Raw genomic sequence first — 27,387 nt, forward strand, 5'->3', positions numbered from 1 at the left:
GGTTACCTGCACTGCCGGATCGGGTTCCCGGGCACAGGGATCACCTTACGGCCCAGCCAGCGCCATGTATAATTCAGCAGCGCCGGCAGCGCGATGCGGCGGGCGGGCAGGCGCAGGCAGGCCCGGGAGGGCAGCCCCATGGAGAACGGTGTGGGGCAGGAGCCGGGGACCCCTGAGCCACCCGCCGCCGGGGGCGTCCCGGCCCCACGCCCCCCCTGTGCCCACCCCAGGCTGGTGTTTCACACACAGCTGGCCCACGGCAGCCCCACGGGGCGCATCGAGGGCTTCACCAACGTCAAGGAGCTCTACGTCAAAATCGCCGAGGTCTTTGGCATCTCGCCCACTGAGGTGAGGGGGCTGCGGCTACCGGGGTGTGGGGAGGAGACTTCGCACCCAAAGGGGGGATGCAGACCCCACGGCACCGTTGTGGCCAGGCTTCCCGTGGGTCTCTAGCTGCTTGCGAGTGCAGGCCCCCCAGATGACCTGAAAAAGGGCATTTCAGTCTCAGGGCTGCCTCATCTCCTCTGTGGAATGATTGTGGGGGCTCTGTGTCTCAGTTTGCCCCCAGCACAAGGGCAGGGAGCTGCGGCTGCCTGTTCCCTGGCTGATGGCAGCTGCTGCGTAGCCTGGAGCTGAGAGAAAGGTGCAGAGGGATGGACCAGCGTTGGGTGCCCCAGACCCTTCTGCTCCAGCAGCACCCAGACCCGGCCAGGCCCTCCATGGCTGGTTCCTGCCCTGGCCCTGCCGATGCCCCCTGCCCTGCCGGGGCGTCCCCAGCCCCTACTGACGGAGTTCCCCACGGCAGATCCTCTTTTGCACGCTCAACACACACAAAGTAGACATGCAGAAGCTGCTGGGGGGACAGATCGGCCTGGAGGACTTCATCTTCGCCCATGTCCGGGGTGAGACGAAGGAGGTGGAGGTGACCAAGACGGAGGACGCGCTTGGCCTCACCATCACGGACAACGGGGCGGGCTACGCTTTCATCAAGGTGAACCCTGCCCTGTGGGGCTGTGACTCTGCAGGGGGACATCCCCTCCTGTCACCTCATCCCTGGGACCAGGCTGGTCCCTGGTCCCCCCTCCCCAGCTATTCCCCACCTGGGTCCACCCTGGCCCTGCGGGTGTCTGCAACCACAGTGCAGTTTGGGGGAGACCCAGTTGCTAAAGGCCATGGAACCCCAGATGTGGTTTTATGTGGGGATGGGATGAGGGCTGCGTCTGCCTGTCCTTCCTGTGGTGCCACCTTTGTTGTTGTGTGTCCCCCATCCCGGTCCCCAGAGAATCAAGGAGGGGAGCATCATCAACCGCATCCAGACAGTGTGTGTGGGCGACAGCATCGAGGCCATCAACGACCAGACCATCGTGGGCTGCCGGCACTACGAGGTGGCGCGGATGCTGCGGGAGCTGCCCCGGGCCCAGCCCTTCACCCTCCGCCTGGTGCAGCCCAAAAAGGCTTTTGGTGAGCTGTGGGGGACCCCTGCTCTTGCCCTGGGGGATCCTGTGGGGTGGGCAGTCCCTGTGATCCTCCTGCCCTGCAGCCCCCTCCACAGCGACCAGGTGCCCCCCAGGGCCCAACACCCACCATGTGCACCCCTGCCCTGCACCCCCACCCTGTGTGTACCCCCGGTCCTGGGGCACCCCTGCATGGCACCCATGTGGGCTCTCTCTGGGGGGTTCCAACACCTGCTTGTGCTCCCCTGCCCTGTGTGCACTGTTTTGGGCACCCATGAGCGCCCTGTAACTGGGTGCATCCCCACCAAGGGTGTCTCTTGCACCCTCACTGTCTGTGAGCACCCCCACCCCACGCAGGGCTCACCCTGGGTGCTGGGCTGGGTGCTGGCCAGGGTGGGGGCCAGCGGGGCAGGAGGTGCCAGGCCCTGCCCGTGCCCTCACCCCACGGTGCAGACATGATCGGGCAGAGGACGCGGAGCAGCAAGTCCCCGTGTGAGGGCAGAGTGGCCAGCGGGAAGGAGACGCTGCGGCTGCGGGCGCAGGGCCCAGCCACGCTGGAGGAAGGGGTAAGACCCCCCAGAGACCCCCCACCCTGAGCCCATGGAGGCTCGCACCGTGCCCGGGGGTGGGATGAGCATCCCTGTGCCCCTGGGTGAGCCCTGCACGGTGCATCTATGGGCTCTGGGGAATGGGGGGGTCCCTGGGCTGTGCCCCCACCCCCTGACACCCACCAGCTGGAATTCGGTCCCCCAGCCCAGCGCGTTGGAGGAAGAAGCCGCCCGCCGGGTGGACGACCTGCTGGAGAGCTACATGGGCATCCGCGACCGCGAGCTGGGTGAGCGGCGGGGCCGGGGGCCTGTCCTGGACCCCCCCCCGGCACTGACCGGCCTCTCCTCCTCCGCAGCCTCGACCATGGTGGAGGCGGCCAAGGAGAGCCCCGGTGCGGCCCAGCTGGCCCGTGGCTTGGACTCGGTGCTGGGCGAGTTCGCCTTCCCCCAGGAGTTTGTGGCTGAGGTGTGGGCAGCCGTTTGCCACCCCGGTGGGGCGCAGGAGTAGCTGGGGGGTGGCGGTGCCCTCACCCTGCCCCCTCCCCATGTCCCCACCCCGCCTGAGGCTGGTTGTGCCGGGCGGGGGCGGACCATTCTCCCCGTGCCCTCTCCTGAGCTGCACCCAGGTGTGTCCACTGGGTTGGGGGGCCAGCGGGGCTTCCAGCCCATCCCCCCCAAGGGCCCCCCCTCACCCCCAAAACATGGCAGGAAGTGGCCATGGCTCATTAAAACAGAGACTGGAGGAAAAGGGCTCTTGCTCCATCTGGCAACAGGACTGGGCCCCCCAGGGTCCACCTGGGTGTTCATGTTGGCACAGAGAGCTGCACAAGCTGTGTTTATTGGGGAGGTGTCACTCAGATGGGGACGGGGCGGGGGAGCGGCCCTGTGTCCCCACCACTGCCTTGGGTACGGGGATGGGGCCGGCCTGGGGAGAGCCCATGGATGGTGATGGGGACCATTAATTAACGCGGAGGGGGTGGAACGGGGGGGCTGTGGCTTGTCCCCCGCCCTCGGTGCCTGTCCCCAGGAGCTGCTACTGCAGCACCGAGTCAGCCGTGAGCTTGCGGCGCAGGGACGGGTTGAGGACGGGGTAGAGGGACAGGATGGAGGGCCGGGGGCGCAGGCTGGGGTAGATGCGCTGCAGCACGGCCCGTCGGAAGAGGATGTAGACCCAGGGGTCCAGGATCTGGTTCCAGGTGACCATGCGGATGTAGATGAGCAGCATCTTCTGTGTCTGCGTGGGCAGCAGGTGGAGCTGGCCGCTGGCTGGCAGCTGCTGCAGCACTGTCTGCACGATGAAGATCTGCCGGGGGAACGGGGAGGCGTCAGCACAGCGGGGTCCCCGCGGTGGGGGAGGTGATGGGGGCCAGGCTGGGCATAGAGGCTGTTGGAGAGGGGTCCCAGGCTGGTGTGGGGCACCCGCTGTGCATCCCAGCAGTTCTGAGCCCCAGGGCTCACCATGAGGGTGCCAAGCCAGCGTGCAGGGGGCGGGGGGGACACCCCCAGACCCAGGGCCTCACCAGGAGGGACATGGGGCAGGGGGTACCACACCGGGACCTGGGACCTTACCAGGCAGAGCACGGGGGCAGCAGCACCCAGGAGGGACGTGGGGGGGGAACAGCAAGAGCCGGGGCCTCACCAAGAGCGGCATCCAGCAGATGGTGGCGATGATCATGATGCCCACGAGCTGCACCATCATCTCCACCTCGCTGTCCCGCCGCCGCTGCACGGACTCCCGGTCATGGTAGACACGGCAGAGCGTCACCACGCTGACTGTGTTGAAGATGAAGGAGAGCAGCACGGAGAAGATGCCCAGCAGGGCGAAGAGCAGGCAGAAGACGACGTTGCCGGTGTCGGGCAGGAGGGTGAGGAAGCACCAGGAGCCGGGGTACTGCAGCGTGTACCGGCCTAGCCCCAGCACCGGCAGCAGCCCCAGCAGGCAGGAGAAACCCCACACCAGCCCCACGATGGACCAGGCATGGCGCTTGGAGATGCTGGTGGAGCGGGAGAAGGGGCGGTTGATGCCGAAGAACCTCTCGCCAGCCATGGTGGCCCCCAGCAGCAGCGGACACTGCCCGAAGAAGACCATGGAGAAGCCAAGGAAGTTGCAGAGGTGGCAGCCAGGGTCCACCTTGGCCCAGGAGAACTTGATGAAGTGGTAGGGGATGATGACCGAGGCTGTCACCAGCAGCCCCATGAAGTCCGTGACCACCAGCCCGCAGAGGAAGACGAGGAAGGAGGAGCGGGCCCGACTGGACAGCTGGCGGGAGGAGCTGAGCAGGACGCAGAGGGCAAAGAGGTTGGAGCAGAGGCCGATGAGGCCAAAGGCGGTGGAGAACCAGGGCGAGGTGATGCTGTTCTGCACGCTGTGGCGGCCATCAGTGGCATTGAACACGCCAAAGCACCTGGCTGCACTGCCGTTGGGGGGCTCCATGTCCCCCCACCCCATCCTGCTCCTTCCAGAGGTTTCAGACGCTCTCCTGGCTCCGCTCCATGGTGCGTCCCCCACCGCTGCCACCGCTGATCCTGCCTTGCCCTGTGGGGACAAGGAGGGAGGTTCAGGGCCGGTGCCCCATGGCCAAGCCCACCCATCACCCGCGCTGAGCCTGCGCCCATGGCCAGTGCTGGGGACAGCGCGGCAGGACAAGGCGCGTGCCGGGCTGGTGCCGCTCCAGGCACAGGGGGCCCAGCCCCAGCCCTGCAGCTGGCCGGGATTAACCGTCCCCGCCTGCGAGCCACGTGCGGCTGCTGCCACGAGCTGTAATCTGGTGTGGGGGGTGTTCGGAGCAGCGCGGCACCGGCGGCTCGGCTCTCATGGCGCCAGACATGCCTGGACCCCCCCCGGGGCCATCTGCACTGCGGGAGGCTTGCTCTGAAGGCTGGGATGTGCAGGAACAGGGTGGCTGCACTGGGGCCTGATCCTGCCACCCACTCCACCCCGCACCTTTCCTTCCGCACCCACAACTCAATGGAGAGAGGACGGGTGCTCGCAGGGTAGTGGGGAAACTGGCACCAGCCGGGACATCCGCGCCTGGAGCTGCACCCCCGGCACCAGCACTGCCACCAGCACTGCCACCAGCCCGCAGCCACGGGCCGTGCAGCTGCCTGCATGCGTGACGTCCCTGTTCTGCCCCACCACACCTGGAGTCAAGGGATATCACCGGCATGGTGGCCTGGGGACGGTGGCAGGGGCACGAGGACAGCTGTGGCCATGGGCAGTGTGGTCGATGCTGTGCTGCCTCCATCGCTAATTAGTCCAGGCTGCAAATGGGGTGATGTGGGCTGGGCTGCGGCATTGGTGACAACGGGAATGGGACAGCCCGGGGGTCAGGGCTCCCACAGGGACCAGACCCTGCTCCTGGGGCCCATTTCTCCAGGCTGTGGTTGTCCTTGCCACCTGTCTTCCCAGTCCCTACACCACTGGCTGACATTGTCCCCAGGCTGGTGGCCCCCATGGGATGCCCAGTTGTATCCCAACCCACCAGCTCTGCAAAGACTCTGCTGTGGTACCCCTGGCTGTGGGGGTCCTGCCCGTCCCGCAGGGTGGGACTGCCACCTGCCCCTCATGCCTGGCCCCAAGCCAAACCTTGTGCCAAACCCAGTGGCTGGTCATGCTCGCTCTGTGTCCCCATGTCCCATGCAAACCTTTTGCCGCATCCCGTAGCCTGGCACCCCCCACTCGCCACCCCGTTTCTGGCCCCCAGTGGGAGTGTGGCCGCAGGGCCGGGAGCCGGGGCTGGGACGGGGCCAGGCGCTGCAACACCCGCTCCGGGGCAGCATCCAGGCTGGGGGTGCTGACACCCGCCTGCCCGCTGCACCATTGGCCCCATGGCTGCTGGGGAGCGAGGAAAGGGCTGCGGTGGCCGCAGGGGCACGTCCCCATCACCGCCCCGTCCTCGCACAGGCGGCTGGCGGAGCGCGGTGGTGATTCACTGCCACGGCGCGAGGATGGGCCCGTGTTTTTCCATGAGACAAGAGAGAAAACTTGCTGCTGTTTGTTTTCTCCAGTCCCCAAGGGATGGGGGTGGTGGCCCCAAGGCGCCAGTCCCCTCGAGACACGCAGTGAGGCCTCAGTGTGGTGGCTCCAGGTCCCCAAGGAACTGCCACCTTTTCCCATGTCCCCTGGGATTTCCCTCCCTGAGGGGTGGCAGATTCTGTCCCCCCGCCCCACAGCGATGCCACCTGGGTGCCACAGGGACTCACAGACATAGATGCTCTTGGCTGCCGACCGGCTCGGTGTGGCAGGATCCGACCCTTCTCCCCACAGTGTCCACAGGAGGGATCTCCCTGCGGTGCCACCGTGACTGGGCAAGGACGCACCAGCCACAGCAGCTCCGTGCCCCGGTCCCCGACCCCCTCCCCGTCCCCCCTTCCTGCCCCAGTGCAACCAGGACATGGACCCTCACCTGCCGCTCGCTGCCGGCAGGGACAGGGACACTGGGGGCTCTGCCCCAGGACCAGCTGCAATGCTGAATGGGGCTTGGAGGTGGTGCTGCCCCCCGGAGCTGCCTTGGCCGCCAGCCTGGGACCACGCAGCACTTACAGGGAATCAAATATTAAAGAGGGGCCACTTAGCGCTGGCACAGCTGGGAGTGAGTCGAACCCCATATGCACCAGAGCAAACCAGAGGCTCTTAAGGGAAGGGGATTGTGTGGGGGCTCCTCAGTCACCTTCTCCCCCCGTTGCAGGCGCTGCCACAGGAGGATGCGCGTGGGGACAGCGTGCGGAGGAGAGACCCTGAGCCTGATGCCCCTGCCAACCCCGCACGCCTGGGTTTGGGGTTACCAGACCTGGCAAAACCCTCTCGCAGGGAGATCACGGGGGATCGAGGGTTTGGCACAAGTAAAGGCAAAGGGTGCCCGGACAAAATCCCAGTGGAGCGGTGCCGTCTCCAGAACGGGCTGCTGGAGGCTGCAGTGCTGTCAGCAGCGACGGGGACCGGTGCGGGCGCTAATGATGCTCTTGGCACCGTGCGAGCCCGCGGGTCAGCGTCACGCTGTGGATGCACCGCGGGCTGCCCGGGCTGCGCTGGGAGCCACTTCCTGCCCCGGCCACATCCGAGGCCAGCGAGGGAAAGGCGAGAGGCTGATGGGAGCGCAGGAGGCTGCTCCTTATCAGTGCAGCTCCCTCCCCAGCTCATCGCTTCCCCAGGCGGCCTCGGGCAGGGCTGGGCTGGCAGGATCAGGCTGAGGGAGCTGCAGAGGGACCCCAAACTGGGCAGCAGCAACTCCCCCAACACCCCACATGCCCCTTGGTCTGGGCTCTGCCAGCTGGGATGTGGCACTTGGCCGCAGGGTGGTTGTGCAGAAGACGCTGCAGGACATTTGCATTTGTCCCTTGTGTGTCCAGTGTCTCCTCTTTGCTTGCGGGACCTCTCCAGTGACAGCCACCTGCCCTTACAGGACAAGGACTTTCTCTGCAGTGTCCCCTCTGCCTCTGCAGCCTGATGTCCCTTGTGCACGTGGTCCCATGGGACGTCATCATCGGGCACAGCTGTCCCTGCCAGGGGATGTGATCCCACGGCCAACGGCCTCCCAGGCTGGGGCTCTCTGGGCAGCAGATCAGCCTGAGGCCATCGGCTGTGGTGGGAAAGGCAACCGCCCCGTCATGGGCACGGGGACCTGGCCTGGCCTGGCAGGGACATCCCCAGGCCAGAGGACACTCGGGGGGCAGCGGCACACCTGCAGGCAGGGTGGCTGCCCTCACCGCTCCCGCTGTAGCCCGTAGGAGACGCACCCAACCCACTCACTCCCCGGGCTGGCTGGGGGAACTGTTAACACGGTCCCTGTCCCACCTTGTCCCAGCCCGTCCCTGGGGTCCTGCACGGGGCAGGTGGTGGCGGTTGGGGTTGCCCTGGACACCCTTGAGTGTCAGAGCTGGGACCCGCCAGCACCGTGTCCCCGAGGGGGCAGCAGCCATAGCCCCCAAGCCCGGCTGCACCTCCCGGGCTTCGAAGCTGCTGCTGGGCCGCCCCAAACTGCCCCTTTCCCTCGGCCGGGAGAGCAGCGGGCGGGGGCGGCCGGGGCTGTGCCGGGAGAGCGGCCCGGGCCCGAGAAGCCCCGAAAGCAAGTCCCCGGTACCGGGGGGACCCTGGGCCGTGTCAGCCCCGGACACCCGGCTCGGGGCACAGGCAGCCGGGGGGAGGGGGCACCACGTCCCCCTTTTCTCCCGTCCGTGGGGTCACCGCTTTCTCCCCCCCGGCAAAACGCCGCAGCTCTTCGGGGTTCCGTGCCAGCCGGGCGGCCCAGCCCTGACCGCCCCGGGCAGCCCCAGCCCCGCCAGCCCCGCGGTCCGCCCGGCCCCTCCATCACAGGCGCGCTCTCCGTCCACCCAGCGCTGCCGTCTGTCTGTCCATCCCCCTCCGTCCGTCCAGCCCAGCCTTGTGGGCTCTTTGTGCTTCCCAGCTCCTCCGGCCGCTGCCCCCGCGCCCCGGGCCGCGCATCCCCCAGCAGACCCCCCACCCCGCCCCCGGTCCTACCTCGCTGCCGGCGGGACCCACCCGGCGCGGCTGAGCCGAGCCCAGCCCAGCCCAGCCAAGCCCCGCTCCGTTCGGCTCGGCTCAGCCCTGCACAGCCCAGCTCCGCTCCGCTCGGCTCGGCTCGGCTTAGCCCAGCCCAGCACCGCTCAGCTCAGCTCGGCTCGGCTCGGCTCGGCTCAGCTCGGCTCGGCTCAGCTCGGCTCATCCTGGCTCGGCTCAGCCCGGCCCCGCGGGAGGGCGGGGGGAAGGGCCGGGCTCTCAGCGCCCTCCGGCCCCGCCCTGTGGACCCCGGAACCGGCTCCGGCCCCGCACCGGCTCCCCCTCCATCCCGACCACCGAGCCCCATCGCCCACCTCCTGCCCGGGTCCGGCCGCACCGGGCTGCGCCCCAAACCCCCGCAACAGCCTCAGTGCGGACCCCCCGGGCCGACACCCAGAGCCCCCCGGCCCCAGGGCGCCTCGGAGGCAGCACCCGGGGGTGGGACAAGCGGCCGCGTCCCCCGGCCTCACCTGGCCCCGCTCAGCTGTGAGAACGGGCTGGCGCTGGGACACCCCGACCCCACAACACCCGGCTATATTTAGCGGGGCCGGGCTCTTATCCGGGTTACTCATTTGTTTACCCGAGCTGGATTCCTGCGTCTGGAGGGGGGGTCAGTCCTGTGGCCATCGCCATCCCAGCAGACCCACACCAGCCCAGCTCCATGGGGCTGGCACCACGGCGCCGCCTCCGCCTCCAGCCCGGGAGGGGATGTCGCTGCTGCCCCCACAGCTGGCCCTGAGACCCGGGCGTGGGGTGGCAGCAGGTACTGGAAGAAAGGTGGAGAAGGGCTGAGGGGCCACACAGACATGAGTGTCCCTGGGGGGCCCCCACAGCCCTGGCCACCTCTGCCCCAGGGGACGTGGCCAGACGCAGCCTGGGGGTTTTTGCACACTGGGGTTTTTCCAGCCCAACTGCTCTGAGCTCAGTTTGTCACCAGTTTGTCACTGAAGCTGTGGCCAGCCGGGCTCGCCAGGATAGCCTGTTTCCAAGCACTGTCCTGAGGCGCGGGAGCCGCAGGAGGGGACGCGGCTGCATCCACTGCTGCTCTTCGTGCTCTGCCAGGGCAGCAGAGCCCACCCCTGGCACCGGCGGCTCCATCCAGCGCTGAAGCATTGGGAGTGTCTGAGCCCATGGGTGACACCGCGCTGTCCGTGCACGCCGCATCCCACCACGGCCCCCGGGGCCTGGGGGTGGCTGGGCGATGCTCGGAGACCTGAGCAGGAGGTTTTCCTGGCACTGCCTTGGTGTGGAGCAGGGACTGTCACAGCAATGGCCCGGGAGGAGCGTGACGGTTGGAGTGGAGGGACAGGCTGCGGAGCCGGGATGCGGCTGGGCCCGGTGGAGGGAGCGTGGCGGGAGCAGGAGCAGCCCCACCGAGAGCAGAACCCGCTGAGCTGCCGGGCCCGGATGCTGCTCGGGTGTGTTGACCCTCCCGCTGTGCTGGCACAGGGTGCAGCTGCACCTGCAGCGGATGTGGGCACGGGGGTGTCACAGGTTCTGCACCGACCCGCCATCCCCAGCATGAACCCGGCTGCGCTGCCGCCACCGGCTCTGGGAGCAGAAAAGAGCTGGGCCCACCAGCCTGGTCCAGGGCTATGCGGTGGCAAATGAGGCAGAGGAGCGTAACTGGCTCCCCCTGAAACACAAGGGACATGGAGCAGAGCTCTGAGCCACCAGGGCTGGAAAAAAGCATCCTGGGCTTAGTTTCTGAACTGGGCACAGTGGGCGCCCGGCGGCGGCAGCTCCCAGGGTTCAGGCTCTTGTGCCCAGTCGGTGGCTCTGGTTGGGGGATGGCACGGTTGGGGTGCAGGGAAAAGACAGTGCCTGGGCGGGGACACAGACCCTGTGCAAGCAGGGGGCACACTGGGATGCTTTTAGGGGAGCTCCCCCCACCCCGTGCATCCTGGAGGGAGAGGGGCAGCGGGCTCTGCAGGCAGCTGAGCAGTGAGGGCACCCAGCCGCTGGCTTTGGGGTTTGGGTTTTCTCCTCATTTCCTGCAAAGCCATCTCTGGCCGGGCATTCACACGCTTCCTGTGCCGAGCTCAGGCCCCGAAACCCCCCTGCGCTGAGCGGCTTTAAATAACCCACAGGAAGGAGAGGCTGGGGGACGTGTCCTGGCACAGCCACCGGCCCAGGGACGTCTGGCAGGATGGGGAGGGGGCACCTGCGTGTGGGGCCGAGGCAGCTGGGGGTCCCCCCGTCCCCAGGCAGGCTGTGCCCCACGCCGTGTGGGTGACCGTGGGAGCCTCCTGAGCACGAGTCCCACAGCACTGCAGGGCTGGATCCTGCCAGCGGTGCTGGGAGCAGACGGACAGGACAACCCTCCCGAGCTCTGGGGAAAACAGCAGTCGTGGGGCACAGAGAGCGCCCGCTCAGCCACGCTGGCTCTGCCACGGTGCTGGGGGCCTGGGCAGCCCCTGAGCGCCTTCGCCGCGGGGCTGCACCACGGGCAGGATGCAGGGCGGCCCGCCGGGAGGAAACAACCTTGCTGCAGTATTTCAGGGCCGAGACAGAGGTTTCCTGGAGGCTGCGCTGCCGGGTGTTACTCACGCACCGGCATCTCCTCCTGCCCCCTCAGCACCGACAGGGACAGCCGAGGGGTCAGGACCTGGGGGGATGGGCCACGAGGAGCAATCCCAGGAGGGTGTGTCCATCACCCAGGGGTGACTGACCCCAGCGAGTCCCAGCTCAGCCCTGACATACTCGCCAAGGTGCCCCGAACCCGCTGAGCATCGCTGGAGGCGCTCAGGGACCCCCGTCTCACGCTGGGGGGCTGGGGAACGCGGCCGCCCCAGCCCATGGGAGCAAGAGCCGCCTGGGCAGTGTGGGAGGGACCATGGGCCAGGGAAAGCAGATTTTCCCTGTAAGGAGATGTCCCATCTCACACCCCCTCTCTCCTCCCCGCGGGAGGCAGCGCCTCCTGAACCGCTCATCCCACAGCCGGGGCGCTGCTGCCGCTCCCGGGCCCCTGGAAACCAGGGGGAATGTGCCAGAACGGAGGCTGTCCGGGAGGGCGATGGGCCTGGGGGTCGGTGACAGCGCGAACAAAGGGGCTGCAGCTCCAGCGGGGGAGGCTCCAGCCGGGCTGGCGTGGGGGCGGGAGGGGGCTGGCACAGGCATGGGGAGCGTATGGGGCTGGAATGGGAGGGCACAGGGCTGAAAGCATGTAGGGACAGGGACCCAGGGGGGAGGACACCTCCCAGCGCTGCCCAGCCCCAGAGCAGCAGGGGCGCTCCCAGCGCGGGACTGGCTGGTGCTGAGGTGCAGGAGCCACACGGTACGGAGCAGCGTGGGCTGCCCACGCCTGGGATGCCACGGCTTAAACAACCCTTATTTATTTATACCAAAGTCTCAGGTCCCTCAGGGTCAAAGGACAGTGAAAACCCTCCAGAATTAGCCCTGTGCTGGGCCAGGCTTCGCAGACATCTATGGGACAGTGCCTGTGAGAAGGGATGAGAGCCCCCATGCCAGGGGTCCAGCAGCCCCTCATCTGCGGTAACGGTAACGCTTGAAGTGGAACCAGAGCTGGAAGATGCCGTTGGCAAACTGGCAGCGGAAGCCATGGCGGTGGGAATACTCCCACTCCCGGTTGACGATCTTGAAGGCGATGTCCTCGTAGGGCGGCCCAGCGTGGAAGCGCAGGATGGCGAAGTCCTTGTTGTCCTGGCAGGCCTCCAGGAAGTACTCGGGCGTTGAGCGCTTGTCAATGAGGTCGGGGTAGAAGATGTTGAACTTGTAACCCTGCACAATCTTGGGGGGAGGGTTGTCAAAGTCATAGTGGGTCTGGTTGTACTTGTTCCACTCGAAACCTGTGTGCACGCGGTTGAAGAAGCGGGGCTTGCGGGGCCGGTACTTGTCAGCCCAGAGATAGGCCTTGCCCGTAAGGGGCATTTCCACGCTGAACTGCGCCTCGTCTGCACCCATGCCTTCCTTGGCCTTCCGGAAGAAGATGTCATCGGTGCTCTCCGTGGCATCCCCTGTAGGGACAAGAGGTGACATCTGGTCCTGCAGTGCCAGCCAGGCCCAGGTGTGCAGCGGGATGAGCAGCAGATGCTGGGCAGGGGATGCAGAGCAGAACATGGAGACGCAGGTGCTGCCCTGTGGGCTCCAGGTGGGCACCAGGCAGAGTTGTGCTGATAACTCACCCAAAACACCCTCCCCGCTCGCCCACAGCCCCCCAGCTTGGTGGTCCGGCTGCGAGAGGGGAAGGGGCCGAGGCGGGTACCCGCAGCCACAGCTCCCTGCTCCCGTCCAGGCCGCGGTGCCCCGGCTGCCTGGGGCCAGCCCCTGCCAGGCCAGCTCGGGACACGCGCTCCAGAGCCGGCCCCTACCCACCCTCTTCCACAAGCAGCGTCCCCCCAGGGCTTCTACCTGTGACCTGGAGCTGCTGTCGCAGAAGCAGCAGCCGATGAGTGTCCTCCTCAGCCTCCAGCACGTGGGCGTCGAAGGGCAGCTCGTTGGGGCCCAGCAGCCGCGGGCTGTACTTCCCCGCATCGTAGTCGTCCAGGCTCTGCTGGATCAGGTCCTCCTCCATCAGTACGGCTTCCCCCTCTGCCTCCGCTTTGGCCTCTGCGTCCTGCTCAGCCTCGGGCTCCGAGGACGGCCCTGGCTGTGCCACCAGGCTCTCCTCTGGATCCAGCCTGCAAGGAAGAGAGAAGAGAGAACTGGGACGGGGATGGTACCCTGGTTCTCTGCCCACCTGGGGTCTGTCTGTGGAAGGACGGGAGCACGAGGCTGCATTTTCTGTCCCCGGTGCCCCAGACGAGAGGCTTGGATGGCCGCACTGCCCAAGGAAAGGGCTGTGTACCTGTCGCTGGGGGAGGCGGGCTCTTGCTTGATGATGGGGAAGAGCGGTTCGCTCTCCACACCCTGCTCCTGCTTCAACTTGTACAGTTTCTGGCGCAGCACATCCTGGTGCCGCTCCCGCAGCCTGTGAAGAGATGAGCCGTGAGGTCCCACCCAGCAGAACCGCTTCATGTCCACACAGCTCAGAGCTGTGACGCCCACCACGCCCTGCAGAAATCTGCTGGCTTTTGTACAGTTTTGGGCTGAAAAACCTTCCAGTTCAGCTCCCTCTCGGAGACCTCACTGTAAACATTGCCACTGGAGAAGGGACCGAGTGCCCAAGCCCTACTCCCCTCTTGGGAGAACCAGCCATCTCAGAAAAGGTATAAAACTCCTCCACCAAAGATTTCAGGTTTGTGCCTCCCCAGCTCTGCTCACAGAGGGGTCTGCGCTGCCCGTTTCCACAGCCCTGTCCAGGGGACGGTCCCTGTTCTCACCTGGCCCGAGCCATGTAAGCCTTCAGCTGCTGCAGCAGGCTCTCCCAGTACCCGACGTCAAGGTTGGGTCCTCCTGCCCGGATCTTGCTCTCGATGCCCTGGTACAGCACTTGTAGCTGGTTGTACGTCTTCCCCTTGAACACAGACTGCACGTCTGAGCTGACGGAGGCATTGACGCCATCCCGACGCTCCCCTGAACGGATGGGCAAGGGCAGCCGGTCAGTCCTGAGTGCTCACCCAGGCCCTTGGGGCTCTGCCGGCAGCAATGGCCGCGCCGGACCCACAGCCCCCACCCAGCAGATCCCAGAGAACCGCTCTGAGCCTGAGCCCCCGCGTGCTGCTTCACCCACCGCCCGCCTGCCCCGTGACGCCCACCCCCGGCTCTGCCCTCCAGCTCACCCGGCCCTCCTTTCCCAGAGGCCTCCAGCTTGCGCAGCTTGGCTATCTCATCCTCCGTGATGATGGTCATGTCCCTCCAGAAGTCCACATTCTTCCCTTGCTCCAGCTCCATGTAAACCTGCCGGCAGGAGACAAGCAGGACGTCAGGCACAGCTCCGCACCGCGGGCAGGACGTGGAGCTGAGGCAGAGCCCTGAGCTGCTGCCCCTCAGCAGCAGTGGCAGAGCCGGCACCTGGATGTCCTCCACCAGATCCTCCATGTCTGACACGGTCAGGCCATTCAGGAACGTGTAGGGCTCGTGCATCTCCACGGCCAGGTCATCGTCCTCCGCGCTGATGTACTTGGCCAGAAGGTCAATGGGTTTTGCCCTCCCGTCCCGAATCCGGATCTTAGACCTGGGCAAGAGAAGAGGGACAGCAAGCGGTGCCACCCACCCCCTGCTCCCTGGGGAGCCTGTCCCTGCGGAACCGCGCACCTACCGCAGCTTGGCCTGCTGCAGGTGGAAATTGTCCTCCTGCTCTTCCCAGGTTTTGAAGTGCTCTGCCTCTTTCTCCCGCTGCAGCATCTCCAGCTCCTGCTCACGCATGGCCTTCTCCCGCTCCCGCTCCAGGCGCAGCTGCTTCACCTGCCCGGGGCAGAGGGAGACGTGAGGCCCCCGGCAGGAAGCGCATCCCCGCGCAGCCGTGACACTGCTCACCAGCCAGGAGCCGTGCGGACGGAGAGCTGGGGGACCAGGCTGCTCGCTGACAGCCCTTGGGAGTACAGGGGACACAGGGGACATGGGCATGCTCAAGTGCCTCAGTGCCATGACTTGTCCTCCTCTGCACCTCCTAAGCTGGGCTTAACCCCAAGAAAATCCTCACCTTGGAACAGCAGAACTCAGCACACTGTAGCCCCCCAACCCTACAGCCTACAGGCACCCCCAGTGAGAACAAGGAGACTTCCAGGTGACCAACTGGGAGAACTGGGCTGTTCACAGGGCTCTCTGTCAGATGGTGGGAGGGAGGGGACACCTGATCCCACCTTCTGCAGCTCCAGCCGATTGTCCTCCTGGATTCGCTTGTTCCTCTCCTTCAGGTCCTTCTCATCCAGGTGGCTGATCCCCTTCTTTTCCAGCGCCTGAAACAGAGTGGCCAAAGGAAGCTGTGAAACCCAGTAACCTCTACAGCCCCTCATCAGCCACTCACCTCTGCCGTTCCAGCGAGCTCTGATCCAGTGCAAAGTCCCCAAATCCCCCAAATTCTACTCCTGAAACACCTCAGCAAAACCCAGGCTCAAGGCCGGGGATACCAACCGAACTGGTCAGTGCCAATGCACCAGTAAATGCTGCACAGCGCTCAGCTGGCAGCTCCCAGCAGGTCTGGGCCTCCCTCCTGCACCCTGACCCACCTCCTCGCCCCACAGCCCTGGCCACAGACCTTGGTCTTCAGGAGAGAGGGGGTAAAGCCCCACCAAGCTTGCCAGAAACACCCAGCTCCTGCCCCAGATGACTACTTTACTCTCACATGGCTGTTTATAGCGATAAGAGAGGTTCTCACTCACCTCAAGCAAAGCTCCCCCCGGCGCCCCCCAGCTCCCCGTCCCGCAGCAGCTGCAGGGGCACAATCCCCTCCGAGCTGCCTCTGACAACAGGCGGTGCGGAGCAGAGCTCACCTTGCTCCAGATGAAGGTGCCCAGCAGGTTGTTGTCCCCAAAGGGGTTGTCAGTGTTGGTGTAACCCATGTACTCCTCTCCCCACCCCATCTTCTCCCGCTTCTTCCTCTCCTTGGCCTCCTTCTTGGCCAGCCGGCGAGCCCGTTTCTCCTCGGGGGTCTCCAAGGCTTTCATGAGAGCAGCCTGCTTCTTCTTCTCCTCCTTCAGCCTCAGGCGCTCCTGGAGGCTCAGCTGCTGCCCCGGCTCCTCCCGGCCCCGGGAGCGCGGCGGGGACGGGGAGCTGAGGGAGGACACGGAGGACCTGGAGCCATCTCTCCTCCGCCGCCGCTCTCTGCTCCGGGCTCTCCTGTCTCGCTCCGAGCTGGAGGAGCGATCCCGGGACCGCGAGCGGTGTTTCTTCTGGCTCTTACGGTGCTGATCGCTGCTCTTGCTTTTCTTTTTCTTCCATTTCTGTCTCGCACCGTCAGAGTCGGAGCTGGGGCGGGGAAAGCCGCTCAGCCGGAGCCGACACCGGCTCCGCGGGACACCGCGGCCGCTCCGCAGCGGGAACCGGCCCCGGCGGCAGCCGGAGCTCCCGGCAGAGCCGACGACGCTCGGGCGCTGGCGGTGGTTCCTGCCCCGGCCACACGGGCTGGTCTGTGCCACCGACGGGGTTTCCAAACCGCTGCCCGTCCCTGTCCCAGCCCCCGGCCCTGCCCGAGGCCCAGCCCGGCCGCTCCCCGGGCTCCCCCGGCGCTTCCCCCCAGCAGCGCCCCGGGCCGGGAGAGGGGCCGGGCCCGGCCGAGCCCGCGCCCCCCGGGCGGGTCTCCTTCCCGCTCCCCCGGACCCGCGGCCCCTCAGACGAGGCCCAGCCGCTCCACGGCCCGGTCCCCGCTCACCCTGAGCTCGGCTCCCGCCGGCGGCTGCGGCTCCGGCGCTTCTCCCGGCTCCCGGAGCGCTCCCGCTCCCGCTCCCGGTCCCGCTCCCGGTCCCGCTCCCGCTCCCGGCCCCGCTCCCGCCGCTGCGATCGCGACCGGCGCGGCCCAGCCGGGCTGCGCGACCCCGAGCCCATCGGCTGCGGCTGCGGCTGCGGCTCCGCCCCGGGGGCCTCCGGCAGGGCCCGGCACACAGGGTTGCCCGCCGCGCCGCCTGCTCGGTCGCCTGGGCCGAGCCCGGCGAGGCCAGCGGCCGCTCGAGGGGTGGGTGGCGCAGGCGGCGGCACGGGCAGCCCCAAGGTGAGGCCCCGGCGGGAGGCGGTGCCGGCCGGCCGACCCCCCCCGCCCCCCGCCCCGTTCCCCGCCCCCGCCCCCGCGCGCGGCACAGAGCAGGCGGGGCCGGGCGCAGCACACGTTCAGCTTTATGGCGGGGGCGCAGCATCCGCGTACAGCTCCGGGAAAGGGCTCCCGAGCGGGAGGGGAAAACCCTCAAAACAACCAAGACAGAAAAGCGCTCGTGACTTAACCCCCCAAAAAAGAGAAACAAAAGAGAAACGTGACAACACCCGCGGGCGGCACCGCAGCCCCGCCCGTTACATTCGATACGCGCGCAGAGCGGCCACGGACACGAGTGGGAACGTGAACGGACTCGGGGCTCGTCACGCACGGCAGAAAGAACCACCAGACGCGAGCCGGCCGGTCGGACCGAGCCGGGCGGGGACGGGGCGGGGACGCGGCGGAGCCCGCGGGGCTCCCGCAGCGCCGGGCGGGCACGGGCCGAGCCCCGCAGAGCCAGCGGCAGCCGGACGCGGGACCCCCGTTCCAGCGCTCGGGGCTCCCGGCTCTGCCCCACGCGTCCCTGCCACGGGCAGAACCTTCACGGAAGCTCGATGGCAAGAACACAGAGATGCCGGTTTCTCCTGCCACATCCATCCCCGGCAGGCAGCGAGCACCTGCGGTTCGGCAGGAGCCCGAGCCAAAGCTGAGCAGCGGCCTCGGCACCCGGCACGTCCCGCAGAGCCGGGGGTCCCGCTGGGGTGACGGGGACGGAGAGCGGCGGCCAACAGAGCTCTGGGGAACAGCTGCTCTGCTCAGAGCTTGGGAGAGCAAAAGAAACGTGGAGCCTCCTTGGAGAGAGTGGGGGTCACAGCAGGGCCAGCACCTGCCCGCGAGCGGCTGGGGCACCGGGGGAACCCCGACACAGAAAGTGCCGGCAACTCGCGTCCCACTCGGATCCTCAGACCGAGGGCAGGCAGCCGTTCTCTTCCCCAAGAAAGGGCCGATGCTCTTTTCCTGCCCTCTGCCCGTGCCTGGGAAACACCGCGGAGCTCCCGCCGCTCCGGTGCTGCAGCACCGTGCAGAGGGGGCTCAGAGCAATCCTGGAGCAACAAGGGCCCTTCAGCCTCCTCTCCAGCACCGAGCTAATGGGACAGGAGGCGACACACAGCGGGGGAGCGTGTGTGAGCCTGGAAAGGGGCAATTTTCATTTCAGATCAGCCGTTCCCTAAGGGAAGGTTCCTCCTGTCCCCTCACATCAACATAGCTGCTCTAAGTCCTTTGCACATCCTCTCCCAGGACCAACACCCTCCGTGTCCAGACCCGCTCGCTCCAAAGGGTCCAGCTTTATAGAACTGCTCAAGGATTGTCTCAAAAAGCCCAAACACTTGAGGAAGGATGATGCATGGAATGAACACACTGCAAAGGGTCTGGGTTTCCCCACATCTCTCGGGCCCAAGCACCGCTCCAGTTTGCAAAGTTCATTCACAGAGACGCTCCCTGAAGGGGACGCAGGCGCTCCCTGCGCAGAGGCCAAGCAGCTTCAGAGACCACCCAGAAACAGGGGAAGGAATAAAGTCTCCCAATGATGCTTAAACCATGTTAACCCAGATGCTTGGTTGCAGTTGGTTGGAAAGACCCAAGGAGACTAAACCCACCAGCTGACACAGAAGGTGGTCCCAGGGCAGCCCAACCTCCCGGGCTCCTCCAGCGCAGCAGCTGAAGCTGCAGCTCCCTCTGGTCTCTCTACACAAGGCATCGTACACTTATGGAGGAGAAAAATCCAAAGGCTGAATTCTCAGCATTGTGCAGCCTGTTGCGCGCAGCCCAGCGCAGGTCAGGCTGGAAGGGCCGCATCCCCCCGCCTCCCCTCAGCCGAGCCCCCGTGGCGCTCAGGGTCAGGGACCATTTCCCAGCCAAGCATGGGGGGCACGGAGCAACACTACGAGGTGAACAAGGTAGCAACTGAAAGGGGAGAGGTTCTTGAAAGACTTTTGATGGATTATTTGGTAAATACAAGAAAACACGTAATGCAGCAGCTTGCAAGATCCCCGTCCTGTGCTCACGAGAACAGCATCTGCAGGTAAGCAGGGAAGTCTGGGTCCTGTACTTCTAGGCAAGAAAACAGCAGTTCATGAAGATCCTCAACACGCTGCAGAGGGGAAGAGCTTCCCATCAGCTCCATTACCTTCTGGGACCTGAATTAACCCATCCCGAGTGCTGTTGTGAAGACAGACCAGGGGGACTGCGCCCCAAGAGAACGGTCCCACTTCCTCACTCCTCCACAAGGAATCCCAAGGACAGTCTGAAGATTGTGATGAGAATAAAGAGATTTGGACGCTCTTTATCAAGTGAGGCTTGTAAAACACATGAATAAGACCTGGCTCCCTCTGGTCTAACTGATTTCTTCTCTCTTGGAGATGAGGATGGGATTGCAGAGTTCAAGACAACGCTATTGTGTGTGTGTCCTGCTGACAGGTGGACGAGCCTGATCAGAACGCACCCAGTGACACCAAATCCTCTCGCCCAAAGTCTGCAGCCCTCGAAAAGCAAACCGTCTCAGACATCTGAAGCAGCAATGTCCAACAGCAGATGTTACCACAGGCAACATGCCAGTCACCCAGCTTTTTGTCCAACAGAATCCGTGAACACCCCACCGCCCGCACAGGGCGCCAGGCTTCTGCCTCCAGAGCGCGCGGACGCGCACGCGCCTCCCCGGCTGCCCTGAGGTACGGGGGATACGTGCAAACCCAGCGCTGTGACCGCCGAGCACCGGGGAGGCGGATACACCCGTGATCATGCGAGGTGCTACGTGGCTCGAGCAGGTTGCGGGTCCGGACGAGCCACACGCGGGGCCGGGCAGACGGAGGAACTCGCACTCGAGCGCGGACGGTTCCCGGAGCTGCAGTTCTCATCTGTCCGTGCCCGTGCCCGGTGCCGGCAGCGCCGCGACAGCCGCTCAGACGGAGCTGCGGGCAGGGAGGGCCGGGGTGACGCCACGGTGCAGCACGTGGGGACGTCCGCAGGAGAGCCGAGCTGAGCACGTCGCTGGCGCCAGGAATCGTTTGCTTCCCCGCAGTGTTACAGATCAAGACCAGTCACCAGTGATTTTTGAATCCAAGTAAATTGGCATGGCTACTTTGGACTACTGTAACATGGGAGCAATTCTATTCAATGGCCTTTAATACATTGCATTTACATAGCACCGTTCATCCCAAGGTTTAAGTGCTTTAACGGAAGTGGGTACTGTACACCCATTAGCACAGGGGAAACCGAGGCACAGAGTGGTTAAATGACTTGCCTGACGTCACTCGGCAAAACCGTGGCAGAGTCTGGACAGCCTTAAACCTCCTGACTCCATCAGACCACACTGCTGCCTCAAATGAAGCCACTCCGGTCCCTGCCGTCCCCAGCAACGTGCTCCTACCAATTCTCCAGTGAGGTCTCAAACTCCTTTCTGATGCACAAATATATGACAACAACAACAACAAAAAAGAAAAAAAAAGTGCAGTAAACTAAATGTTTAAAAAAGCACATTTGTGCTGTCTCTGTGCAAAGATAAAAGAAATAAATACATGATTAAAAAATTAAAAAGGTTCACAGTATCACACATGGATAGGTAGCTACGGTAGTGCACGTCTGGAAAACACTGTGTTACTACCAGGGTTCTCTACACCCAGCTGGATGTCTCCGGTGGGAGCTGTGGGTGAGTGGGTGGTTTCTTTGCTGCCCATGTCTGGGATAAGTAGAAATAGATGGTTATAGTTTTGCTCTGTTCTGAAACGCAGTGCCCGGGATCCTGCAGTGCAGCAATACTGGTGTCAGCAAGCTCTTCCCCATCCCACTGGAACGGCTGCATCAACGAAAAGGGAACACATCGACCTGCAGAGGGAATCGCTGCTCTCTGGGGCTTCTGTGTCTGCATAGAGATTACTGCAAGAGGCAGAGAAGAGAGAGTCAATGCCCGAGCACCCACCCTGCGCCCGTTCCTGAGCCCAGTCAGCTCCCCGGAATCAAAACGAGCGTGAGAGAGAGAAGTAACGACAACACGACTGGAGAACTTCAGCTCCCCAAAGCTTCCACGGCACCACAGGATTTGGAGCAAGCCACAACCCTCGCTGCGCAGCCGGAATCTCTGCCCGTGCGGATCTCGCCCGCCGGCGCGGAGCTGACCCGAGACGCAGCCCGGCTCTGCCACAGCCATGCGGGAGCCCCCTCCTGCGCACGGGCCCCTCTGCAAGCTGACCGTGCAGAGGGAGCGCCAGCTCCCCCCTCGACCCACGGGCACCCAGCACACGTTTCTGTACACTTACTGTATCGCTCTCCTCATCGGAGACAGAGTGGAGCTGAGCGCTATAGTGGAGCGGGGAGTAAACCCAACTCCTCTCGTCTGTCGGCTGCCAGAGTGGCCAGAGACGGCGGGGAGAATGCAAGGAGAGCAGCAGCAGAGCAGGGAGCAAAGGAGAGAAGAGGAACAAAAATAAAAGGAGAAAATAAAAAGAGTAGGAAACAATACAGTAAAAACAGCTGTTCACCTCGAGGGAGAGAAAGGAGCTCAGTGCCAGCCCTCAGCAGAGGAACCTTCCTCATCGTCATCCTCAGTACGTACCTGCGCCCGCAGCCGGCACAGGGACGGGTGCCAGCAGCTGACACTGGGCCCTGCTCCAGCTGCACTGGGGACGGCACAACCTCTGCTCTTGCAGGACAGATTTGTAGAGCTTTTGAGATGCCAGGGAAGCCTCAGTTCCCTGCAACAGCATCACCAAGAGCTGTGGGAAGGGACTTACCTAGGGCAGGGACAGCTCCGGTTCCTGCTCCCAGCCCCCCCAGCTACACGCTGCAATCTCTGGTGTTCAGAAGCTTTACAGGGGAACCTGCCCTGGCCTGCCGTGCCTTCCCCCTCCCTGTGGGCCAAGCAAGGCGGGTGGGTTAGACCATGGTGGATGGTGGCCACAGAAAGGAAACAGTTCTTGGTGAGAGTCTTGGGGACAGCGGGGTGATGGGAACAAGCACGACAAAGGAGGCAAAACACAACAGGATCTTGGAAAGAATGAGGGGGAAGGGAATGAGTGTCAAGGGAGCAGCTTATGGCACCGGGTACTGGTGTGACAGAACACACGTCTGCTGCTGACACCGCACAGGGGAGCTCAGGCGGGCTCAGACGCTGGCGTTTGCTCCCAGCATTGCCGGGGGACCCACTTCCCCTGCAAACAGGCTCTTTGGGCTCCAGAGGCGCTCCCAGAGAGAGGAAACTGCCCCCTTGGACTCGGCCTGGGGTTTGCAAAGGAACAGAAATGGAACTGGGTGCTTGGAAGAAGCTTGGGGGGGTTCCCAGCCCGGGAACCAAGTGTAACAGTCTATGATGTACAGAAAACTACAAGAAGGCAGAGGAGCTTTGAAGCACTGGGCTCTGCATGCTGAACCCCCTCGATGATTGCAGCTGCATTAGCAGAGACCGCTGGGAGGAAGGAAGGAAGAGAAACTCTTGCCTGGAGCTTCTTACAAGGCTCTGCCAGAGGCACAGGAAAGCTCAACATCCTGTTTCTCATCCATCCTGACTGAACCACAGTCTCCAGCTGCCTATTTTGGAGCCTCAGAGAATACAGGGAGCTGCAAACCCAGCAGGGAGATAAAGGAGCATCCGGTGCTTGGTATTAACCCTCCCGGTGCTGGGGCAGCCAAAGGGGCAGGAGGTGCTGCCAGGAGGGGCTGCCCATTTGTCCCCATCGGTGCAGCACCATCTTCGTGCCCCTGTGTCCCCCAGAACCCGCCCGGTGCCCCTGCCTGGTGCACAAGGTGCTGCCAGGACCAGGCTACGCAAAGCGCTGTGCCGAGGCCACGACAGCGCTGCCATTGCCCTCGGAGGACTCCAGCTCTCCCAAAGCCTGAGAAATGAAATACGAACAGCAGCCTGAGACCTGGATTCAGGCCCTAAATGCTCATCTGTCTCCCTGCGTCTTTCGGAAAGGAAAACCCTCACTGCTCACAGAGCACATGGGTGCTGTTGAGAAGCTGACCCAGCAGCAGCACCTGACTCCTTTGGCTTTATGAGTTGCTCACTGTGCCAGCCACCAGAAAGACAACAAGTCACAAGCCTAAACGGTTGTATTTGCAACTGGATTTTTAGCAGCTTCAAAACATCTTAATGGTCTCTTTGGAACCCTGTCTGGCTTCCCGGCCCAACAGAGCTGAGCTTAACATCACCTACAAAGACTCAGGTACCTTTGCCTTCTGGCCAGGTCTGGTGCCTGCAAGTTTGTCTAAGGGCTGGGAGACACCGCAGCCCTTCCCGCGGCAGGAGCTGCATCACCAGCCGGCAGAAAAGCAGGGCAGAGCACGTTTCTGCAAGACCCCACAGGGAGATCCAGCTGTGTGATTTCGATTTGCTACCCCGGTTTCTGCTGGGCTGGTTCCCAATGGCCACACAGTGCAGAGCCGCAGCACCCGAGGGAAGGGGAGCGCTGGCCCCAGTGTTTCAAAGCTGCAGCTCTGCTCCCCTACGCGCTGGCGTGTTCACTTACAATCCCAGAGGAACGCGAGGTGGTTCGCAGTCTGCGCTGGCGGGGAGAGTAAATCCAGTACCTCCCATCCGTGAACTGGATGGCCCCAGGGCGGGTGAAGTGACAAAGCAAACAGAGGAGAAAAGGATGATGTGAAAGAGAGGATGAAAGAGAAAGCAAAAAACAAGGGGCTGGGCAACTCCAGGGCTGAACGGATCAGCGGGCGGGAAAGCCGTGCGTGGGGAGAGCAGCGCCCATGCCCTGCCGCAGGATCTGCACTTTTATCCTCCTGTGGGTGAGCAGGAGGGTGTAGAACTCTCCTTCCAGGAGGAGACGTCCAAAGATCAGACCACAGTCCCCTGGGACTTGCCGAATCACCCTCTGCACACAGCATCGCTTCACCAGCACCGCTCAACACTCCTGCCGGAGCCGCTGGGCTCCAGCCCTGCTGCGGCCCCACCTGAGCTCCAGCTCAAGTGGTTTCCCAAGGAGAGCACCCGAGAGAACCCAAACCAGCTTTTCCCTTCATCCCAGCAGTGAGAAACACTCCACAGCACACGACACACATTTAATGCAAAACTCGAGGACTTAGATGAAGTATGAAATGCTGATGAGCAGTCAGTCACGCTCTCTGTGAGCACAGACTGCAAACATATGGTTTCCTCTGGAGAGAGAGGCGCCCCTCAAGCTGGGGGGAGTCCATATGCCCAGGGACAGGGAGGAAAAGGAGCTGACCCTTGCTGGAAGACATATGCCGGTGGAGCAGGCGCTATCTGCAGGCAGCTTGCACACAGCTGCCATCCACAGGCAAAGAAAGAGCAGCCAGTGTTAGAGGGAGCTGTTTGCGTTGTGAACAGCATGCATAAAAACCCAAACAGACAAGCTTTTAAAATGGAGCCGATTCCTTCCAGAGCTCCCGCAAGCCTGGCAATGACTCGGCAAGGAGTGAGCAGCTCTGCGGCAGCCACGCAAGCACGAGGAGAGGCAAACGTTGCCGGTTTTAGCTGCGCCTGAAGGAGCTCATCACAATGGCTCCGCACATCTCCACAGAACCAACAGAAACGAGTCAGAGCAGGGAGGGGCTGGGCCCCTCTTTTAATGGGAAGGTTTGAGTGGCTGGGCACGGGGAGATCTCCCCGCGTCAGACCCTCAGCTCTGCTCTGGGAATCCACAGGGCAGGGACATGTTGCTAAAAACTCTCCTCTGGTGAGCAGGAGCTGCTCAGACATTGCGCGAGCTGAGAGAGGAACACGGCGCCAGGCTCCACCGCACTCTGCTGCCAACCAGCAACCCCCTCACTTACTCCCTGGCTCAGCACTAGGTTTCCACTGCACCACCTAATGCAGCTGCCTGCAGGGAAAGGAAAAGCCGGAGTTGAGCAGAGCCAGAGGTCAGCCCCGCTGCAACCACCTCCCTTCTGGCCCTCGGCCACCATGGCACGTTAGTGCTCAGGAAAGCAGCCAGGCTCTGCCTGAAGAAGGAGGAACCTCAGTTCTTCCTTCTCTACTTCTCAGCGGCACCTACGTTCACCTTGGCTTGTCCCGGGAGTGAACACGCTGGCCCAGGTAACCCCTTCCAGCGTGTGCTGGGCAGCAGAGCAGCACACCCACAGCTACATCCACAGCAGCCGTGCCACCCACTGAGCCCCACCAGCTGCCGTTCTGAGTTCTCCAAGGGTTAACCCAGTTCCCTGCATTCAAAGCCCATCCAGCGTTAAGATCTCAAGGTGCTCAACATGGGGCAGACGCTGCCCTGCACCCGACTGCCTGAAATCGAGACTGTTACAGCCTCATCCAACCTTTTCCATCACACCCCTAAGAGGCCAGGCAGAGAAGGTATCTTACAAAGTATATGTCTGTGACTGGCACGTCATCTTCATCCGAGGCCTGGCTGGCTGGCTCGGAGGCCTGGCTGGCCGTCTCCACCTCTATTGTGGCTGTGGACGTTACAATGGCACAGGCTGAAGAAGCCGCCTCCCTAGAGAAGGGAAGAAATTACAGAGTCTAGTCGCTGCAATCAGAAAAGGAGAAAACAAGACTATGATTTATTGTAAAGGAGCTGAAGACACTCCGCTGCCACACTAGAAAGATCAAGTCAGGTTGGGAGCAGCAGTGCTCAGCTCCACCGAACGGTCTGGGCAGACACCGTCTCTCCAGGAGAGCTGGTGCCCTACGAAGCCCCCAGCACCAGCTGCCCCCGGGCAGGGCTCTGCAAAGCTGCCTAGTGCTCCAGAACACTCACTCTTTGTCATCTTCTTCAGGAGCTACGATCTCAACGTCACACTTGGGCTCCAGCTCGACGCTGATCTGCTGAAGCTCCTCCTCAACCCGCACCTCCTCGTGTGACCTGGAAACCAAAGAGAGGCCCAAAGGCTCAGCTGGGCACTAGTTAAGCGGAGTCCTCAATTTTAGGTCAGGCTGAATCAGTCCTGAGCCAGCCCGGCCTGTCGGGCCGCAGCTCCCCCGGAGCGAGCCTGCTGCTCTGCCGGCACAGCCGGAGCTGCCGACCCGCCCAGCACCGAGGAGCCGGATAACCCCAAATCCCTGGCAAAAGAGTCAGTCCTGTCAGACTGCAGTGCTGCAGACTAACGAGGCAGGAAAAGAGGACAAGAGGAAAGGGATTAATTAGCCAGTGCTGCAGAAAAGACAGGCAGTGTCAAATGGAGTATGGGAGGACGGAGGAGAATTGGCCTCCGGGGAAAACCTGTGTCCAGGATTAGCCCAGAGTTATCTATCAACCACACAAGGGCCAAAGCCTCCGACCTCTTCCAATACTCCCAGTGCACCAAAACTGCTCAGGCACACTCCAGGGTTAACATCAGATTTATCTGCACGCTCAGGAGCTGTTTGTGACAGTCTTCAATTTAATACCTTGTGCTATTAAAGTAATTGCTTGTGCTAGCGGGGCTGGCTCCATAGTCCTCATGGGAAGGAGCAGCAGGGCTTGCCAAGCCGAGGGCTCCGGGCCCAGCAGCACCGTCCTGCCCGGTGCTGGGAGCGGTGCTCAGCTCCCTGCTGGGCTCTGGCTCTGCTCCTGGCGGGGGTGGATCCCAGAAACCCGGAGGAATAATCAGAGGTGTGACGTGTTCTTGCGCAAATTGCACAAGGGCTTTTTCATTCAGCTCAAGAATGTAAATTCATGCCTTAGGAACTTTGTTCTTGCGCTGCGTTTCACCAGGGGATCACAGAGTGCTCTGCAAATACCCAGGTTCCCGCTCCCCTGGAACGGGCGCGCTGAGACACGGGCACCCGAGATGGAGAAACTGGGCAAAAAGCAAAGAAGGTCACACTTCTGTGGGGTGGCTGTAGCTGTGGCAAATCTGTGACAGACAGATCTACTTGTGACCAGGTCACTGAGCTCCCTGGGTGGCGCAGGGACAGTCATTCTAGGACGCGGTTCACCTGAGCTGTTTCTGGATGAGCAGCCACGTCCGCAGCAGCGCCCTCCAGGAGGCACCGCGGGGGCACCGCGCGTGAGGTTGCTGCCAAACGGTCCCTGAGTTTAAGTCTCTGACTTTCAGCAGTTTCAGATGGGGGATTCGGCAGAGGTGAGGTGCTTCTCAAGTCCCTGACACCTCAACAGGTGCTGCAAATCAACAGCAAGCAGGTCCTTGCCCTCCAGTGCCAGGAATTTACCAAGATTCAGTGACGCGAAGCATCCAGAGGTATTTAACTAGAGGCCAGTGAGTCTCACCGCTGTGCCTGGCAAGATCACGGCGGATCCTCCTGGAAACTACACAAAGGCCCATGGAAGATAAGGAGGTGAGTGGTGACAGCCACCACAGCTTCACTAAGGGCAAATGGGGCCTGACAAATTTGGTGGCCTTCAATAACGGCGTCACAGT

At 63.5% G+C, this 27,387-nt stretch overlaps 4 protein-coding genes across 5 annotated transcripts in view; 1 reads left to right on the forward strand and 3 right to left on the reverse strand.

The window, feature by feature from the left end:
* Positions 1-93: 93 nt before the first annotated feature.
* On the forward strand, positions 94-2,510 carry GIPC3 (GIPC PDZ domain containing family member 3; the record flags this gene model as incomplete). The annotated part of the gene is made up of 6 exons (XM_080359331.1): positions 94-348; positions 806-991; positions 1,281-1,461; positions 1,908-2,020; positions 2,208-2,289; positions 2,359-2,510. 6 exons carry the CDS (start codon positions 94-96, stop codon positions 2,508-2,510), a joined length of 969 nt encoding a protein of 322 aa, XP_080215457.1.
* Positions 2,511-3,035: 525 nt separating this feature from the next.
* On the reverse strand, positions 3,036-8,571 carry TBXA2R (thromboxane A2 receptor; the record flags this gene model as incomplete). Its single annotated transcript, XM_080359382.1, has 3 exons — positions 8,481-8,571; positions 3,642-4,538; positions 3,036-3,305 (listed from the first exon to the last, which is right to left on the reverse strand). Exons 2-3 carry the CDS (start codon positions 4,449-4,451, stop codon positions 3,036-3,038), a joined length of 1,080 nt encoding a protein of 359 aa, XP_080215508.1. The 5' UTR covers positions 4,452-4,538; positions 8,481-8,571.
* Positions 8,572-11,838: 3,267 nt separating this feature from the next.
* CACTIN (cactin, spliceosome C complex subunit) lies at positions 11,839-17,051 on the reverse strand. Its single transcript, XM_080359400.1, has 10 exons — positions 16,732-17,051; positions 15,854-16,328; positions 15,224-15,319; positions 14,680-14,825; positions 14,433-14,595; positions 14,201-14,318; positions 13,802-13,994; positions 13,327-13,449; positions 12,891-13,159; positions 11,839-12,496 (listed from the first exon to the last, which is right to left on the reverse strand). The coding sequence occupies exons 1-10, from the start codon at positions 16,902-16,904 to the stop codon at positions 12,006-12,008; spliced, it is 2,247 nt and encodes a 748-aa protein (XP_080215526.1). The 5' UTR covers positions 16,905-17,051; the 3' UTR covers positions 11,839-12,005.
* Positions 17,052-19,743: 2,692 nt separating this feature from the next.
* PIP5K1C (phosphatidylinositol-4-phosphate 5-kinase type 1 gamma) overlaps positions 19,744-27,387 on the reverse strand; it is a 47,140-nt gene continuing 39,496 nt past the window's right edge. Inside the window, exons 15-19 of one of the 2 annotated variants that reach the window (XM_080359520.1) lie at positions 25,785-25,889; positions 25,388-25,520; positions 23,565-23,639; positions 21,357-21,440; positions 19,744-20,976 (exon numbers count right to left, since the gene is read on the reverse strand). In XM_080359520.1, coding sequence (XP_080215646.1) covers positions 20,974-20,976; positions 21,357-21,440; positions 23,565-23,639; positions 25,388-25,520; positions 25,785-25,889 — 400 coding nt within the window. In that variant the 3' untranslated portion in view covers positions 19,744-20,973. The remainder of the gene's footprint in view (positions 20,977-21,356; positions 21,441-23,564; positions 23,640-25,387; positions 25,521-25,784; positions 25,890-27,387) is intronic. The other variant, XM_080359518.1, reaches the window with a different exon arrangement.

Source organism: Nesoenas mayeri, assembly GCF_963082525.1.
Source record: "Nesoenas mayeri genome assembly, chromosome: 25".
In the NCBI taxonomy this organism is placed as follows: Eukaryota; Metazoa; Chordata; class Aves; order Columbiformes; family Columbidae; genus Nesoenas; species Nesoenas mayeri.

Coding starts and splice junctions, on each gene's coding strand:
- CACTIN (XM_080359400.1), bottom strand. CDS start 16,904: ATGGGCTCGGGGTCGCGCAGCCCGGCTGGGCCGCGCCGGTCGCGATCG. Junction 13,160..13,326: donor CCCGCCTCCCCCAGCGACAG/GTACACAGCCCT, acceptor TCTTCCTTGCAG/GCTGGATCCAGAGGAGAGCC. Junction 12,497..12,890: donor ACAGCAGCTCCAGGTCACAG/GTAGAAGCCCTG, acceptor TTGTCCCTACAG/GGGATGCCACGGAGAGCACC.